Source organism: Neophocaena asiaeorientalis, unplaced genomic scaffold, assembly GCF_003031525.2.
Source record: "Neophocaena asiaeorientalis asiaeorientalis breed wild unplaced genomic scaffold, Neophocaena_asiaeorientalis_V1.1 scaffold204, whole genome shotgun sequence".
NCBI lineage: Eukaryota > Metazoa > Chordata > Mammalia > Artiodactyla > Phocoenidae > Neophocaena > Neophocaena asiaeorientalis.
Window position 1 is genome coordinate 3,501,185 of NW_020173922.1, and position 17,043 is coordinate 3,518,227.

Sequence of the window (17,043 nt, forward strand, 5' to 3'; positions counted from 1 at the left end):
TCCCGAAAAAAAAAAAAAAAAAAAAAAAATCTCTATGCTCTTACTCTATAGCACAGGGAATTATACTCAGTATCTTGTAATAATCTATAATGGAAAAGAATCTGAAAAGAATATACATAAAAAATTGGGGTGGCCAAAAAGTTCGTTAGGATTTTTTTCTGTAAAATGTTATCTGAAAAACCTGAACTTTTTAGCCAACCCCATAGATATAAAACTGAATCACTTTGCTGTCCACTTGAGACTAACACAACACTGTAAATTAACTATATTTCAATTTTTTAAAAAATCCTAAAAAACAAATTTCTATGCTCTAAGAATGAGAGAAAATAAAACTAGATGAACCAAAGCAATTTAAGTAATCAGTAAGCAATTTAAGTAGTTCAATATCCCAAAGGGTGCCTGGTAATGTAACTACAGGATAGAAGTAGGTTCCCTGCAATGAAAAGGATCGTCTACCATGTACATAATTCATATCACTTAAAAATATACATTCACCATTTCACAAAAATTTTATTAAAAAACTTCAGGAAACAAGATATTTGCCCAAGAAAGACAGAATATTCTCTCACAACTCTTTTACCAAACCAGCATGAGAAAATCATCATGAATCCAGCAAGAACAAAATTGTATCTTCCTGTGTCCCTGATGGCTATTCCAAGCAAAAACCACAACACCCCTTCCTAACATCAGTACAAATCCTTCTCTTGAGTATTTTAAAATTCTCAGGATCCTCAAAGTACCTGGATCTGCTCCAAGACATCTCGCTGCATTTCTACTGCCATGTGATAGACATCGTGGTCTGAGCTATTATACATCACAGCATTCTGGAACATCAGCATGATGTCACGCTGAAATTCAGCTGTGCTGCGGATCAGTCCATTTTCAATGTTTTTCTTAATAGTTGACAAATCCATAGGCCTAAAAAACAAAGCAGGAGGAAATGGGAGCATAGAGGGGAAAAGGACTCCACTGGATCTCTGAATATATTATTACCGTATGCATTTCCTCATATATACCATTAGTCCCAGCTGCCAGGACTCAAACACCAAGCCCTAAAACAAGTACTTAACCCCAAAACCAAATTCAGCCTATATAATAAGTACTGAGAAAGGTAATAAAGGGGGTTAATTCTTTTAGACTCAGTCAGTGATCCAGTCAGTGAAAAAATTAGTTTAGCACTTGGTCATACTTACATCAAAAACATCTGCTTTAAACTTTCTGTGTAAAGCAGAAGTCCACTAAGGGGCTTCCCTGGTGGCACAGTGGTTGGGAGTCCGCCTGCTGATATGGGGGACACGGGTTCATGCCCCGGTCCGGGAGGATCCCACATGCCGCGGAGCGGCTGGGCCCGTGGGCCATGGCCGCTGGGCCTGTGCATCCGGAGCCTGTGCTCCGCGGCGGGAGAGGCCACGGCGGTGAGAGGCCCGCGTACCGCAGAAAAAAAAAAAAAAAAAGTCCACTAAGACTGGACAACTTACAATTCAGGCCTAGTCAGCGTGCTGAATGGATCATGGCTTACCTCTGTACAATGCTGTGGTAGCCAGGTGCTATGTCATCTGTAACAGGCTGCAGGAAGACATTAGCATACCTGTCCAAAAAGAATATGGTGCAATTACTGACTTATCCTCCAAGAAGCACAGGTGAGGGAACTTGATCTAAGCGGCTGAAGGTTTAAAAGCCAATGCCATCAGTCCTGTATAAGCATACTCAGACGTTTTTCTAATTACCAACAATGAAGAGGAGCAGCAGAAAATGTTCCTACTACTTGGTAAAGCCCACTCACCTATGATTAGCTGCGGCTCTCCATACAAGCATGATGGCTTTCTTCCAGATTTTCTGTGCCTGAATAGCTTCCTGATCCTCACTACAGACAGAGCTGAAATAAAAGAAATATGGGAGTCCCACTTGGCATAAGTCCAAAAAAAAAGTGTCTTAATTACTTCTTGTCAGATGTTTGTTCCAGACCAAGAAACAGAAGATGAAAAAGTAAGACTAAAGAAAAGATCCTCTCCTACTTCTCACCTTCACTGCCTTGACCTCAAAGAAAGAATCACAGATACTCACAATTGTGAAGAAGCAGGGCTGCTGGGGATGGAGTCTGCCAGTGTGTGGGACTGCAGCGTAGCATTGTGTATGCTAAAGCCATCGTCACTCTCACTCACAGGGGGCTCATTATCCATTTCTGACAAATAGCCTTCTCCTTGATCTTCTTCCTTAGGCTCCTCTAGGCTGGCCGCTTCACTGACTCCATCTTCCTCCTCATCCTCACCTGGGGCATCCTTAGACATAGTGTGCTCCAGTCAACAAATGGAAAGGAGAGCAAAGCTATCCAGCAAAGCATCATTAAACATGATCTGTCTTTTGGGTTAGATCAGTTCTAGAAAATGACCTCACACTGTTTCCTGACTGAGCCCTCTATCACTTATACTATCATCTACTTAAAGATACTGACTGATCAAGTAACTTAGAACCTGGACAAAGAATAAGACCCAGGATCTTTTTAAAAGGAAGAAAAAAAAAAGCTACTTACTTAAGACTAAGCTAAGAGGCGTTCCTTCTTTCCCCTTGCTCTTGAGAGGAACTCTGACCCTGGGTACAAAGTTATCAAAAATAGTTTTTATTTTGCGTCTCATCTGATGGAGCAAGCTCACATCGCATTAAGTCTGTTTGTTACTACTGCTTTAGTAATTCTAATAAGAAAACTTTGGATGACTTTCTCTGAATAGTATAATTAATAATCTGATTTCTATATGCTCTCCCTGGCTCTGATATCCCTACTCACTCCAAATGTATCAAAACTTCTTTGTGCATTATATGCAAAGAAAGGTCTGTGTGATATTCACAAACTCTTTCAATTAGGAAGCACCTGTTGCCATAGTACTCCCACTATGCCTAACTGTCCACTGCAGCTTTTCCCCATGCAACTCCTTAACCAGTCTCATCTCAGAGAATAATGATGCGAGTTTACTGAAATTCATTAAAAGGTAGTGCTATAGGGAAATCTAGTCACACAGCAAGAGGAATAAAGAAAAGTCTGAAATACCTTTATCTGGCTTCCAAAAATAGTCCCTGATTCTTCTTTCAATGAGTCTGCAGAGGAGAGAAAGACTACCTGAAGATTTTTCCACCTTAGCCTTCCCCTTCCTATGGACAATAGTCCCCTGCAGCTCTCCTTTCCATGCTGACCTATTCTACCTCCTCTACTTGCCCACAACCCACAAATCCCTCAGAAGCCAAAGCAAATGATTTAAAGTTAGTTATAGAGTACATATTTCCTGGCTTTATTATTTACCTGACATTTCAAACTTGTGCTGAGTCTCTGACTCTAAAGGATCTTCAATGGGATTTGAGCCATGTGATGGAGACAACATGCTTTCAGGGGATGCCTGAAGACCAAAAAGAACAAATACCTTAAGTCCTGGTAAATCACTACACCTTATACATTATTCTTCAATGATAATGAGACTATACAAGAAATTCTAAGTCCTCCTACCCATGTAATATGATTCTAATGGTCACCTTAATAGAACAGGGTAAGTATATATAGCACTGATCATACCTATGGGCTTTGGACACATCAACATGTCAGAACTCAGGCATGCAACAGGAAAACCAAAGGCCTAAAATGTCACTTCTTACCTAAGATATAACCCTCCACCCCCTGCCCCCATCCATGTTAAAATACCTCTGTCTTCACTGTTGTAATTGGAGTTTCATCGCCTCTCCTACTGGAAGCATCTGCTTCAGTAATTTCTCCAGTTGCAGTACTTCTGGGTTCCTCATCTAAGTCCTGACTCCTGAGTTCTGGTGGCTCCATACTCGTGGCTGGAACAACTCCAGATACTATTTCAGCACCTGAAATGCCTTGCTCTGGTTCTGCAGGTTCCATTTTGATCTCAACACTGGGTTCCCTGATGTCCACCAGTTCATGGATTCCTTTGCTTTCTGTTTCTTCAAAGTCCAGCCTCTCTTGCTTGACCGTCATCTCTGGTGCAGGGAGAGGTACTGGCTTGTCCCGTTCCTGCTGCATAGGGTGCTCCCAGGGGCCAGGCAGGGATTGGGGATCATCATTCTCTTCACAGAATGACAGTGCTGCTTCCACTGCTGCCACATCCAGCACTTCAGGATGATCATCTACCTGTCCCATAATACAAACACTGTTGAAGTCACAAAAAGAAGCCCAAGTCCCTCAATTCATTAGCACCAAATGAGATGGCCTGAATCTGAAGCTTCTCTCTCCATGTAGCAGAAGCAACCAATGGACAGGTACCTGTCTGGTGCAAACCAGTAACATAGGAAAGGCTGGGTAGATGACTAGTATGTCAGCATCAAAGGGCTTTGGGACTACAGAGATAGAGATGGGAAGAAGCAGGAGAGTTGTTTATGTAATTCTTACTACAAGAAGCAAGGAGAGGCTGAGGAGAAGCCTATGTAGGACCCATGAGACATTCTTTGGGGCTTTGCTGAATAGTTACCTTGTCCTCAATGATGGCAATGATGTCCCCAACAGTCTCAAAGTCCAGTTCTTCACCTGTGTAAGACACAGCAATATCCATCTTCTCAGCCAGATCTAAATCTTCCTTCCCATCAATGCTAGGAGCCTTTGATCCTCCAGGGGCCTCTGCTACCCCTGACCGGAAGCACTCTTCTTTGATAGAATTGATGATCATGGAGATTTCACTGCTATCCATGGAGACAGTCACAGTATGTGGATCCCCCACAGCCTCCATGGGAACACAGGTGTCAGGCTGACTCACTGAATAACAGGAAAAGAAAACCATCTCAGAAGCTTATTTGGTACCAACTGCCCACCTGGAGATCACACCAAAGCTGTGGACAGATGTCAAGCACCCATACACTTAAACTCAGTAAAAGTTATCTTACACCTGCCCATGTTTTCTTCTCCTCAATTTTATCTAGAAAGATGAAAACACATTCTCAAGCCCATTCATATATGTACACTTAGCCCTTTTGCCCCAACACATAAATGCCCACCCACTTCTTCTCACATCCTTGTTTTTGTAAGAATAAAGACGCACATGTCCACAGAGAACAGAAGCTGATGCTCTTGGTCGCCTTTCTCTAACTGAAGCTCAAAATGAAATTTTGGATCTAGTTGCTGCTCAGGGCGTGGGTCAAGGACGCACCTGGAGCTACACTCTCAGGAGTGGAGACAGCCGGAGCAGAGGATGGTGCTGGCAGCGCAGGCATCATGACAATGGTAGCTTGGGACACAGACTCTACAGGGGGTGGCACAATTTTAACTGGAGGTTCACTGGCAACAGTAGTGAAGGAAGCAAGAGGTGTGGTGAACTGTGTAGGACCAGCTTCTAAAAGCCGGGAAAGAGTGGGAGCACCTAACAGACAAAGAGGTACACAAACGAGGTAAGAAGAAAGCACATGAGCAAGAAGCAAACAATAGCCACTTTAAGACTCAAACCAAGAAAATTTTTAGTCTCAAAGGATGAAAGTAACTCCTCTGTTAAATAAGCTCATTATCTATAGCCTTATTTTTTCAAACCTTACTTAAGATCTTCTGCCAAGTTAGGAATGACTCAAAGCACTAGAATACATAACTCACATGAAAAATGAGTGGTAATTAAAAAAAAAAAGGTATGAATAAATCTGTCCCTCCTGCTGAAGTTAAGCATGCTATAAACCACCCAAATTTAACACCACTCAAATACTAAAATCAAATGTTTGGCAATTTTTAAAACTCTTTTTTGCTTTACATTTTCTACCTCATTTAATTCTCACTACATCCTTGTGAAGTATATATATTGCAATTAATTAAGAGGAAACTGAGGCTTAAGAATTAAGTTACCTATCCAAGGTCACGAAACCAGTGTGTGGCAGGCCTGAGACTCTTTAAGTCTAGTGTTCTAGTTCCAAATCTTATCTGCCTATGCTATAGTCTCAGGTATCCCTAGCACCCTTTTGTGATTTTTGCACCTTCACCATTAACTTCACTATTCCTCTCATTCAGTATCTATGCTGTGGTCATCCAGGACAATCAGTATTTTGAAGATGACATGGATTTACAATTTCGAGCACCATGTGGTTTAACAGGTAAAGTAGCTCCAAGGTTGGGCTTTAAATCTAGGATTCACAGTTGATTAATAACAAAGGCTAGAAACCAAGGGCAGTCAATGCCATGTTCAACATCTCTAAAATAAAGTCGACAACGGAAAAGTAGTGACTTACCTGAGGCAGCTGGGGAGGCTGCAACAGTGTTGGGTGTTTGCTGCATCTCCCCACCATGTATCATGGGAAGGACCCCGCCTACCTCCAGGAGGACACCTGTACTGTTCAGGTGGCCAGAAGCCACAGCCATTTCACTCTCATTGACCTACCAGGGAAGAATAGAGGTGAAGGCTACACTCAAGCTTTCCTTTATTACCACTTCCCAAAAATGCTCCAGCAGTTGGCCAAACTTCATGAAACTAAAAGTTAATATCCAAAGAAAATGATTTCAGACCCAAGGGAAACTCTGATTTTCAAAACTTATTGACAAGAGTTCTCTGGAGAAGAGAACCAAAATAATTATGGCTTCAGATACCTCAGGACCCAAGGATACTATCAACTATTTTGTTTTGTTGTGTTTTTAAATTAACATTTAACTAGGAGATCTCTTCCTCTTTTGAACTTTTTTTCCATGTTATATTTTAGGTCCCAGGCACTCCCTTCCAAATTACTTAATCACCACAGCTCTCAAACACCCACAGAAGTCTCCATACCAGTCTGGGGCTAGTAGGCAGGAGGCTGCCCTTCTTCAAGAGCTCTGACAGCAGAGGGGAGGGGGGTGGAGTTGCTTTCTGTCCAAGCATCTTTTTCTGGGGTGAATCATCTGTTACTGGGGTCATGGGGGCTTCTAAGGGTGCAGAGCCTGGAGGAAGGGTGTCAGGAATTCCAGGAAACGAGGTGACTGGGGTACTCGGCAAAGTCCCAGGGGTTACCTAAGAGACAACAGAGAACCTTTATCTGACTTCTCAAACTCAGGAAGGTTCCCTACTCATCTGGATGGGTTAGTGTGTCTACCTATTACTTTATTAGTCCTGAGTGGAACTGCCCAGAAACCCTCTACCTGTCTTGCTCTCAACCACACCTTTCTTCCCCACAATTTTTTCTCTTCTACTCACTCAAACCCAAAGTGACTCAATCATTCCACCCAACTTGCCTTTTATAAACTCCTTACCCACTACCAATATTATATTTACATAGAAATCAGCCTATATTTCAGCAGGAATTTCGTAAGACCAGTACACTTACAAGTAATTCCTTAAGTTAGTCTTTTACCTATCTCTAAAAATGTCAAAAGCCTCAATGTTTTTAGGTCCATTCTTATCTTAGAGCACAGAACATGGTAAATTATGTCTTTAGAATTCAGACCAAGAGAGGAAATTGCCTCTAAGCCAAAAGTGGTTTCCTCATCACTCAGCTCTCTGCTGGCTTACTGCCCCTTTGCTGATCAATTCCTGTGGATGGAAATATACTCACCCCAGAGGTGGCCTCTTCCATAGTGGTTGCAGTCAAGTCGGCAAGTGGATAATCACCTCCTGGGGAGGCAGAATCTATAGGAGAGCGAACCATCACAGTAGGTAACCTCCGAGGGGGTGTTTTTACTGCTTGACGGGCTAGAACATACAAAAGAACAATTTCTGTCTTCAAGATTAAATAAATAAAGCTAGACTCTGCTATTATATAATAAAGGACAAATAGGGATGTTGCATTACTAAGGCAGCATTAAGAATCTGGATTAGAAAGTTTTCTTTACAAGTTTTTAGCCTAATTTTTCCTATGAGCAATTCTCACCCTAAGCAAACTTGTGGACCCTAAAGGTCCTTGGAGTAGGAAAGTAGTTTAAACATCCCTCAATATCCTCTTCAACAACTTAAGATTCTACTTTTAACAAGAGGGAAAGACCTCAATGGCTCAAAGCATGTATTCCTAGAATTACAAATGCTGAAGTTCCTCCCCTTATCCAATGACTAAGTTATTCTCAATCTTTTTACAGGCTTTGACTTCTAAAACCTTGTTTATGTTCAATATGTTATTATCAGGCTTTTGTGTCTTAAAAGAACACAAGGTCTAGTGAGATCTCATCAGAGCTCACTTTCTAAGAGTTTCTTCCTGGACATAAAGGGACGTTTTTATTCTAGTAAAAGAGAAGATGACAGAGAAAAGCATGCAATTGGAATTAGTAGATTCTGTGTTAACAAACAGTCTTCAACTGTCATCGTCAGGCAGTAGTGTACAGTCAAATTGTTAAACAGTCACTAGTTTCACCTTACTTACCCTGATAAGCCGCATCCGTAGCCTTCCTCTTTACTTCAGCCTCCTCCTCCTCCAATTTCTTTTTCCTAAAGCAGAAATTAAGGGTTAGATCCTAGCCGGCTGTAGCTCCTTCACAGTGCCCTCACAGGGAAGTTTTTTTGCCAGGCTAGCACTTTCTAGAGGAAAAACCTAAAAAATAAATCTTTATCAGCAAAATAGGGAATTTTGAGTAAACTGCCTAACTACCAGTTCTTTACCCAGGCAAACTAGAGCCACTTTTAAGTTAGAACTAAGTTATGTTCTCACACTGAAATATTCTATCACATTACCTTCTAGGACTCACTACCCCCTCCCAGCCACCAGGCCACTCTGCAGCTTTCCCTTTCCAGAATCTCTCAAGTCTAAAGGATGACAGATATAGGAAAATAAGCCAGATTACTTAAGAAGTAAAGAGGATAAAAAGAGAAAAAGGAGTACAGGTGGAAGAACAGTATAATATAACCCACATCGCAATGTCATTGCAAAGCTCATCCAGTCTGCTGTCCATGTGCCCAGCTTGAATTAGTTCTGCATCTCTTTTCAGCCGTCTGTAGGATGAGAGGTAGGTAGACTGCGTTTTTTAATCTATTTAAAAAATTCTGACTAGTATAAGCCAGCCCGATTTGTCTCTCCCAACCATTTTGCATTCTCTGATAAGTACCTATATTTTTCCTGGGTTTCCTTTATCACTTTCTTTAGTTCCTCAACTCGCTCAGCAGTCAGTTTCCGAACAATGACATCTTCAACGGTTTCTACCACTTCTCCCTTTTCACCCCGTTTCCGTCTATGGAAAAATTTAAAAAACAAACAAAAACAAAAAAAAAACACACTTGAATAAGAGAACATTTTTTCCTACTCCCACTTGCTTTCTTTGAGCCTTCTCCAACATCTAACCAGAGATAATTTCTAACTTTTATCACACCATGATATAAACATAAAAAAACCAGACTTCCACAGTAAATATTCTCCACTAAAGAGATTTGGCTCAAGTGCCTGGCTTTGTACTCACTTTGGGGTCTCAGTGGTCTCTAGGAGCTCTGAGTACTGGGAAGCACAATGCTATGGAAAAAAGTGAAAATATGATGAGCAAGCCTAAAAAGGAATGACCTTTCAAAGTTTCAACATATTAGACTAAGGTTTAGACAGGAGAGCTATATTTAAGGTAGGAGTAGCTTCTAGGAGGACAAATTACTTTGCAATCAAATTAGTTCAAAATAATCAATACCATAACACAGAAAAGGGAGTCTTCTGGCCGGGAGTTTGTCTATTTGAGGAAAGACAAGCCAAGAGCCAATATTTATACTTAATATCCACTGAGTAGTTACCGTATGCAAGGCACTGTGCTAAATGCTTTCTAGGTATTAACTCAACTAAATACTTTCAACAATCCTGAATCAACTTTTATCCCGATTTTACAAATCAGAAAACTGAGGCTCATGGTTCAAAGTTTTCAAGTAGAGTCATATTAAACCCAGATCCATCTAATGTACAAGACTGGTCTTTTAACTGTTATGCTACACTGACAAGAATAGTTTGTAATAGTGTGGGCATATATGGATGGATCTGCAAATATTGAGAAAAAGGAAAAGTATTCTCAAACTATTCATGGTACAAAAGCCTTGTGATTAAAATGGTAGGACCTGGTCACACTGGTCAGAATGGCCATCATTAAAAAGTCTACAAATAATAAATGTTGGAGAGGGTGTGGAGAAAAAGAGAACCCTCTAACACTATTGGTGGGAATGTAAATTGGTGCGGCCACTGAAGAAAACAGCACAGAGATTCCTCAAAAAACAAAAAATAAAACTACTATATGATCCAGCAATCCCACTCCAGAGCATATATCCAGACAAAACTATAATTTGAAAAGATACATGCAACCCTATGTTCATAGCATCACTATTTACAATAGCCAAGCTAAGACATGGAAACAACCTAAATATCCATCGACAAGTGAATGGATAAAGAAGATATTCACAGACATAGAGAACAGACTTGTGGTTACCAAGGAGAAGGGGGTGTGGGGGAGGAAAGGATGGGGAGTTTGGGATTAGCAGATGCAAACTATTATATACAGGATGGATAAACAAGGTGCTTTTGTATAGCACAGGGAACAATATTCAATATCCTGTGATAAACCATAATGGAAAAGAATATGAAAAAGAATATATGCATGTATAACTGAATCACTTTGCTGTACAGCAGAAATTAACACAACATTGTAAGTCAACTATACTTCAATAAAATTTAAAAAAGAAATAAACATAAGAACAAATAAATAAGATACTTAAAGACCAAAAAGAAAAAAGGCAGGACCTGGAAGGGAACCCACTTCACATCTCAAAAAGTGCTCTAAAATAACATTTACTTGGGAACTTACTTTTTGAGAGAACCAGTCTGGAGGGCGGCCAGGTTCTGCAAAGGGCTTGATTGCTCTGCTAACTGATACCCTACAAAATTAGAAAAGCCTTATCACATACCAAATTGAAAAAAAAAGAGAGAAGGTGTACTGAGAGTTCAAGGTTTAGAGTACAAACTTTGGAGTAAAAAATTGTCACTAGGAAATATTCTGCAATATGTGACTATGGAAAATGCCACAGCTACTGAAAAGTCATTTTAGAGGGAAAACATCATTGCTGAACAGTTTTCCTACATGATGTATTTCCTGAGTAAAGTGAAGCTATCAGGACCTAGTAAAGTATCATTTCTGTTCATTTGGGAAAATATTTTTATGTTGATCTTGGTTCTTTCAGAAAACATCTGTCATTTGGGAAGCAATCTGTAAAATATTCCAGCCCCCCAAAAGTTATCTTTTGATCTATTAATACAACCCTTAGGAATATAAGAAAATAACAAAAGAAGCAAGCACCAGGAAGAAACCACCATGTAGACTTGACCAGACTGATGAACAGTTAGGTTTTTCCTAATGCCTGCAAGAGGATATTTAACTTATGGCACTTCATCTCTAGAAAATATTAAACAACCCATAAAAATAACTATGAAATATAAAATATATGGTGATACAGAATGTATTTATAACATAATATTAACTGAAAAAAGGTGACACAATTTTCTGCTATGATGCACTCATGTGACTTTTTAAAAAGTTACAGGTATAAAGACAAAGGAAGAAACAGGCAAAAATGAAAATAGACTGAAATGGTTTGATGCAAGAGCGTGAAGGGGCTTCAACTGTGTCTATTTCTTTAAAAAGATCTGAAGGAAACATGACAAAATATTAAGATTTCTTAAATGCAGGTACCAGATACATGGGCACTCTGTATTACTCTCCCTACTTTTCTATGTGGCTGAAGTATTTCACAACTTTAAAAACAAAAAAGTTTTGAATTTTGTGTTGGGATAATGGTTTCAGAGTTTTTTCTTTTATAAAAAATTTACTTTATCCCTGGTGGCGCAGTGGTTGAGAGTTCGCCTGCTGATGCAGGGGACACGGGTTCGTGCCCCGGTCCGGGAAGATCCCACATGCCGCAGAGCGGCTGGGCCCATGAGCCATGGCCGCTAAGCCTGAGCATCCGGAGCCTGTGCGCCGCAACGGGAGAGGCCGCAACAGTGAGAGGCCCGCGTACCACAAAAAATTTTTATGTGGATAGCTATCAGCAAAAAATAAAGTTTGATCCGTAAATTACACCTTTCTTTATACCAAGAAAAGCCCCCAAATCGATCAAAGATTTATATATTTTAAAAAATATAACCATAAAAGTACTAGAAGAAATCAAAGGAGATTTTATAACCTCACACTAGAGAAGAACTTTCTAATTATGTCACAAAATCCAGGAGGTATAAGAGAAAATTATTAAGACTACATTTTAAAACCCTTCATGTAAAAATATTACATTAAGCAAAGCCAAATAGCAAAGTGGTTTAAAAAAATGCACCTCAAAATAGACAAATGGCTAATCTCCCTAATATATAAGGAGCCACCCCACCCCCCCCACCCCCAGTCAAAGAGAAAGACTAATAGTCAAATAGAAAAACAGGAAAAAGCAGTTTACAGAAAAGGAAATAAAAGTGGCTCTTCAACACAAGAAGATATTTAACTTCACTCATCATAGGATAGATGCAAATGAAAGATATGAGAACTATTTCAAAGTTTGATCTCATACTGTCAAAGATCAAAAATACATAACACCACATTCTATGAACCAGGCCATAGAAAAACAAGTACTGTGACATATTACCAATGGGAGTATAAATTGAAACAAATCTCTGAGTAGGGCAATTTGAAATACTTATCAAATTTTATAAACATATATATTCTTTGACTCAATAATTCTACTTTCAGTTTATCTTAGATACAATTCATACATAACTACTCAAGGCTATATTTATATTAGCAAATGCCCATCAACAGAGTTCTAGTTAAATAAATTATGGTACTGCATTAAAAATATCATGCAGCTGTTAAAAAAAATGAGCTAGATCTTCATATGAAGATATACAAGGGTCTATAAGATACAGTACTAAGTTAAAGAAAAAGTAGCAGTGACAAGGTAAAGAACACTGTGCATAATATATAACCAGTTGTGTTTAAAAAAGAGAGGGGAAAAGAAAATATTTATTTGTTCATGTATACAAATTTAATGGCAGAGAAACACAAGAAACTGCTAACCCTGGGAGATAAGATACAGTGATGGGAGGAAAACACTGTGTACCATTTTAATTTTTATTTATTTCTTCACTTATTTTTGGCTTCTTTGGGTCTTCATTGCTGCGCGCGGGCTTTCTCTAGCTGCGGCGAGTGGGGGCTACTCTGCGTTGCAGTGCACAGGCTTCTCACTGCAGTGGCTTCTCTTGTTGCGGAGCATGGGCTCTAGGTGCGCGGTTTTCAGTAGTTGTGGCACACGGTCTCAGTAGTTGTGGCTCACGGGCTCTAGAGCACAGGCTCAGTAGTTGTGGTGCACAGGCTTAGTTGCTCCGCGCCATGTGGGATCTTCCCAGACCAGGGCTCAAACCCGTGTCCCCTGCATTGGCAGGCGGATTCTTAACCAGTGAGCCACCAGGGAAGTCCCAACCATTTTGAATTTTGAACCTTATGACTTAAGTACCTCCTCAAAATATAAATACAATTTAAAATTTTAAAGTTTTACTTAAGTGTTCTACTATTTTTTATATAAAAATGTAAGAAAATATAGAGATTAGATTCTATTTCAATTCAGTTTACTTGGTATTTCGTTTAAAAATGAGTTCAGTTTATATTTGAGTTATATTTAAGTTCAATCTGAGATTTACCAAATTAGTGTGCTTCGTTTTGTCGCAGGATTTACCAGCTCGAGAACAGCTGCTACCTGGAAGATCCTGGTTTCATCTTTGACAACTTATTTGAAAAATACATAAAGGGGCTTCCCTGGTGGCGCAGTGGTTGAGAGTCCGCCTGCCGATGCAGGGAACACGGGTTTGTGCCCCGGTGTGGGAAGATCCCACATGCCGCGCCGTGGCTCGACCCGTGAGCCATGGCCGCTGAGCCTGCGCGTCCGGACCCTGTACTCCGCTATGGGAGAGGCCACAACAGTGAGAGGCCCACATACCGAAAAAGCAAACAAACAAAAAACATAAAATTGTTTAAGTGTTAAGTGTGACCAGCAATGGTGCTTTGGTAAACTCATTTGAATGGTTAAAGTAGTAGAGATATACCATACAAATGCAAATTTGTATATTAAGTAATCTGAACACTTAAGACAATTAAAAGGTGTCCTTAGATCCTGAGGGAAAAAAGAGGGGGGAAAAAAAGGACTAATGTTAAAAATGAAAGCGTATGTCCTGGTAGCAAAAAAGATTGGAAACCACACACAGTCCTATTTTCTGGTACTTAAAAGAAATACTGAGTGCTAAGACAATTCAATAGGGAAAGAATAATGTTTTCAACAAATACTGAGTCCTGGGACAGTTGCATACCTACATGCAAAAGAGACTCCTGCTTTACAACCTACACAAAAATTAACTCAAAATGGATCAAAGACCTAAATGTGGAGAGTTGAAAGTTGTTAGAAGAAAATATAGACGTAAACAGTTTCTTAGCTACGACACTAAAAGCACAAGCAACAGAAGAAAAAATAAACTCGTATCAAAACTAACAACTTTTGTGCTGTAGGCAATACCAACAGATATCAACAATACCTAAGAAAGGCAACAAACAAAACAGGAGAAATGTTTGCAAATCATCTATCTAACAAGGGATTTTTGTCCAGAATATATAAAGAATCTTAAAACTCAATAATGAAAAATAATCCAAGGGATCTGAACAGACATTTTTACAAAAAAGACATACAAATGGCCAATAAGAACATGAAAACATTCTCAACAACTTCCCTGATCATCAGGGAAATGCAAATCAAAACCACAATGAGATACCATTTCATACTCATTAGTACAGCGATAACGAAAAAAGACAACAATAAATGTTGTCAAGCATGCAGAGAAATTGGGGCCCTCATTTATTGCTGGTGGGAATGTCAAACAGTGGGGCCACTTCCTAGTTTGGCAGTTCCTCAAGAAGTTGAATAGAGAATTACAATATGATCTAGCAATTCCACTCTTTCAAGACAACTGGAAACATATCTGCACAAAATCTTGTACACAAATGTTCATAGCAGCATTAATTATAATAGTCAGAAAAATGGAAACAACCCAAATGTTCATCAACTGACAAATGGTAAACAAAATGTGGCATACCCACACACGGACTATTATTTAATCAAAACAAGGAATAAAGGGGACTTCTCTGGTGGTCCAGTGGCTAAGAATCTGCCTTCCAATGCAGGGGACGAGGGTTTGATCCCTGGTCAGGGAACTAAGATCCCATGTGTTGCAGGGGAACTAAGATCCCATGTGCTGCGGGACAACTAAGCCCGCGAGCCACAACGAAAGATCCCACATGCGGCAACTAAGACCTAATGCAGCCAAATAATATTAAAAAAAAAAAAAAAAAGGAATAAAGTACTGATACATACTCCAACATGAATGAACCTTGAAAGCACTATGCTAAGTGAAAAAAGCCAGTCACAGACAACCACAAACTATATGATTCTATCTACATGAAATGTCCAAAGTTAGTTATCTATAGAGAGACAAAGTAGATGAGTGGTTGGTGGGGGTGGAGGAGGGGAGATGTTAGAGAGGTAAAGAGGAGACTGTAGAATAACTGCTAAGGGATAAGAGACTTCTTTCAGGGGTATTTAAAATGTTCTAAAATTAGACTCTAGTGACGGTCTTACAATTCCAAATATACTAAATTCCGTGAATATACTTGGTTAATTTTATGGTAAGTGAACTATATCTCAATAAAGCTGTTAAAAAAGAAATGCTGCTTAAAGGTTAACTTATGGAATCCACCGGTATAAAAAAAAAATACCCGACAGTTTCTAATAGCCAAGAAAGCAGATACCTTACCAATTTTGATCTCCACTCCTCATAACGGAAGACGCTAAACACAGCTTCTCTCGGATGGACCATGGCTCTGTAGGGCCAGTACTCAGCAGTTTATGTTCTGAAAGGAGAGAAGACTTGGAGACAACCACTGAGACACTAATTCTAAGCCCCAAAGGGAGGACTAAAAGCCTAACACAGAACATCCCAACCTGTAAGGACAAAGTGAGCCACTATCACCAAATCTTCATTTTCATCTCTCTAGTAAACACCACCACTAGGGTGATGCCTATTCATTGCATGAGAACTGCACTGAGTATATGGCAAAACATTTTTTCTTCAAATACCATGGTTACTCTATGTTTTTTTTAAAAAAAAAAGAGTCATTAATTTATCGCAGTTCTCCCCAGAGACCCAGTTTTAAGAATGCTTTACTCCAGGGACTTCCCTGGCGGTCCAGTGGTTAAGACTCTGTACTTCCACTGCAGGAGACACGGGTTGGATCCCGGAAGAGGGGAACCAAGACTCTGCATGCCCCGCGGCGTAGCCAAACAAGAATGCTTTATTCCAATTTGGATGCAAGGGCTATTTCCCAGGATTCCGAGCGGCCAGCCCCCACACCCCACCCTGCACTGCCCCACCTCCTTCTTAGCATAAACTTGTTTACTTCTCTCAGGAACACCCACTACCCTTTAGCTGCTGGGCCTAAAAAACCTTTTCACTCCGTGAAACAGGGGGAAATGGCTAAGATGCACGAAATGCAATTTTCCCCCAGTGGCAGAAAAAGCTCACGATTAAGATACCCCATTTCTCTGTAAGTACAGGCCTCACAAACGTTCGTCAGAAAACGACTCTTTAAGACGCCAGCCATTCCATATAGCTGTTGTGTGGACAACATGTCTGCCCACACGCCCGAGCCTCTGAGGAACCTTTTCTCCTCTCACTCCGCGGAGCGCCCAAACATACAAGAACTCCCTGAGGTGCTTCTCTCAAAAACTCCGCGGCCTTACTGAAACACAAGACTCTACGCTTCTAGGCCCCCAACCGTTGGCCTTCACAACGCCGGTCGAGCGCAGGTCTTTGACGGCCCTGGGCCCTCAGGCAAATCATTGCTCCTACTCTCTAAAAGCGTGACAGAAATCTGTTGCCTGGCCTTGGCGCTTCAAACACCTTCCACACAAGAGCAGCGCAATTACTTACTGCCCGTTCCGGTCGCCATCTTGGCCCCGAAGTCTCCAACCCCTGAAGGAAGACCGTCTGGTAGGGCTAAAGCCCGCGGGATTCTGGGAAATCGAGTTCCGGTGTTTGTTCGCGGTGCGTCATGGGAAATGTAGTCCCCACCCCACC

The 17,043-nt window shown here is 40.4% G+C and overlaps 1 protein-coding gene across 9 annotated transcripts in view; it reads right to left on the reverse strand.

Annotated features, from left to right (window-relative positions):
• LOC112404351 (bromodomain-containing protein 8) overlaps positions 1–17,004 on the reverse strand; it is a 20,092-nt gene extending 3,088 nt beyond the window's left edge. For 5 of the 9 annotated variants that reach the window (XR_003004076.1, XR_003004077.1, XM_024752260.1 and 2 more), the window contains exons 1-19: positions 16,897–17,004; positions 15,721–15,817; positions 10,694–10,763; positions 9,323–9,372; positions 8,975–9,097; positions 8,781–8,861; positions 8,296–8,360; positions 7,498–7,634; positions 6,738–6,956; positions 6,205–6,349; positions 5,148–5,357; positions 4,476–4,756; positions 3,686–4,138; positions 3,293–3,386; positions 3,044–3,090; positions 2,065–2,279; positions 1,784–1,876; positions 1,520–1,588; positions 741–918 (exon numbers count right to left, since the gene is read on the reverse strand). Coding sequence is in view for 7 of the 9 variants with exons in the window: in XM_024752260.1 (XP_024608028.1) it covers positions 741–918; positions 1,520–1,588; positions 1,784–1,876; positions 2,065–2,279; positions 3,044–3,090; positions 3,293–3,386; positions 3,686–4,138; positions 4,476–4,756; positions 5,148–5,357; positions 6,205–6,349; positions 6,738–6,956; positions 7,498–7,634; positions 8,296–8,360; positions 8,781–8,861; positions 8,975–9,097; positions 9,323–9,372; positions 10,694–10,763; positions 15,721–15,817; positions 16,897–16,915 (2,646 nt within the window). In the remaining 2 variants the exon portion in view is untranslated. Of the gene's footprint in view, positions 1–740; positions 919–1,519; positions 1,589–1,783; positions 1,877–2,064; positions 2,280–3,043; positions 3,091–3,292; positions 3,387–3,685; positions 4,139–4,475; positions 4,757–5,147; positions 5,358–6,204; positions 6,350–6,737; positions 6,957–7,497; positions 7,635–8,295; positions 8,361–8,780; positions 8,862–8,974; positions 9,098–9,322; positions 9,373–10,693; positions 10,764–15,715; positions 15,818–16,896 lie in introns of those variants that run through there. The other 4 variants (XM_024752264.1, XM_024752262.1, XM_024752263.1 and 1 more) reach the window with 3 other exon arrangements.
• Between the last annotated feature and the right edge of the window lie 39 nt (positions 17,005–17,043).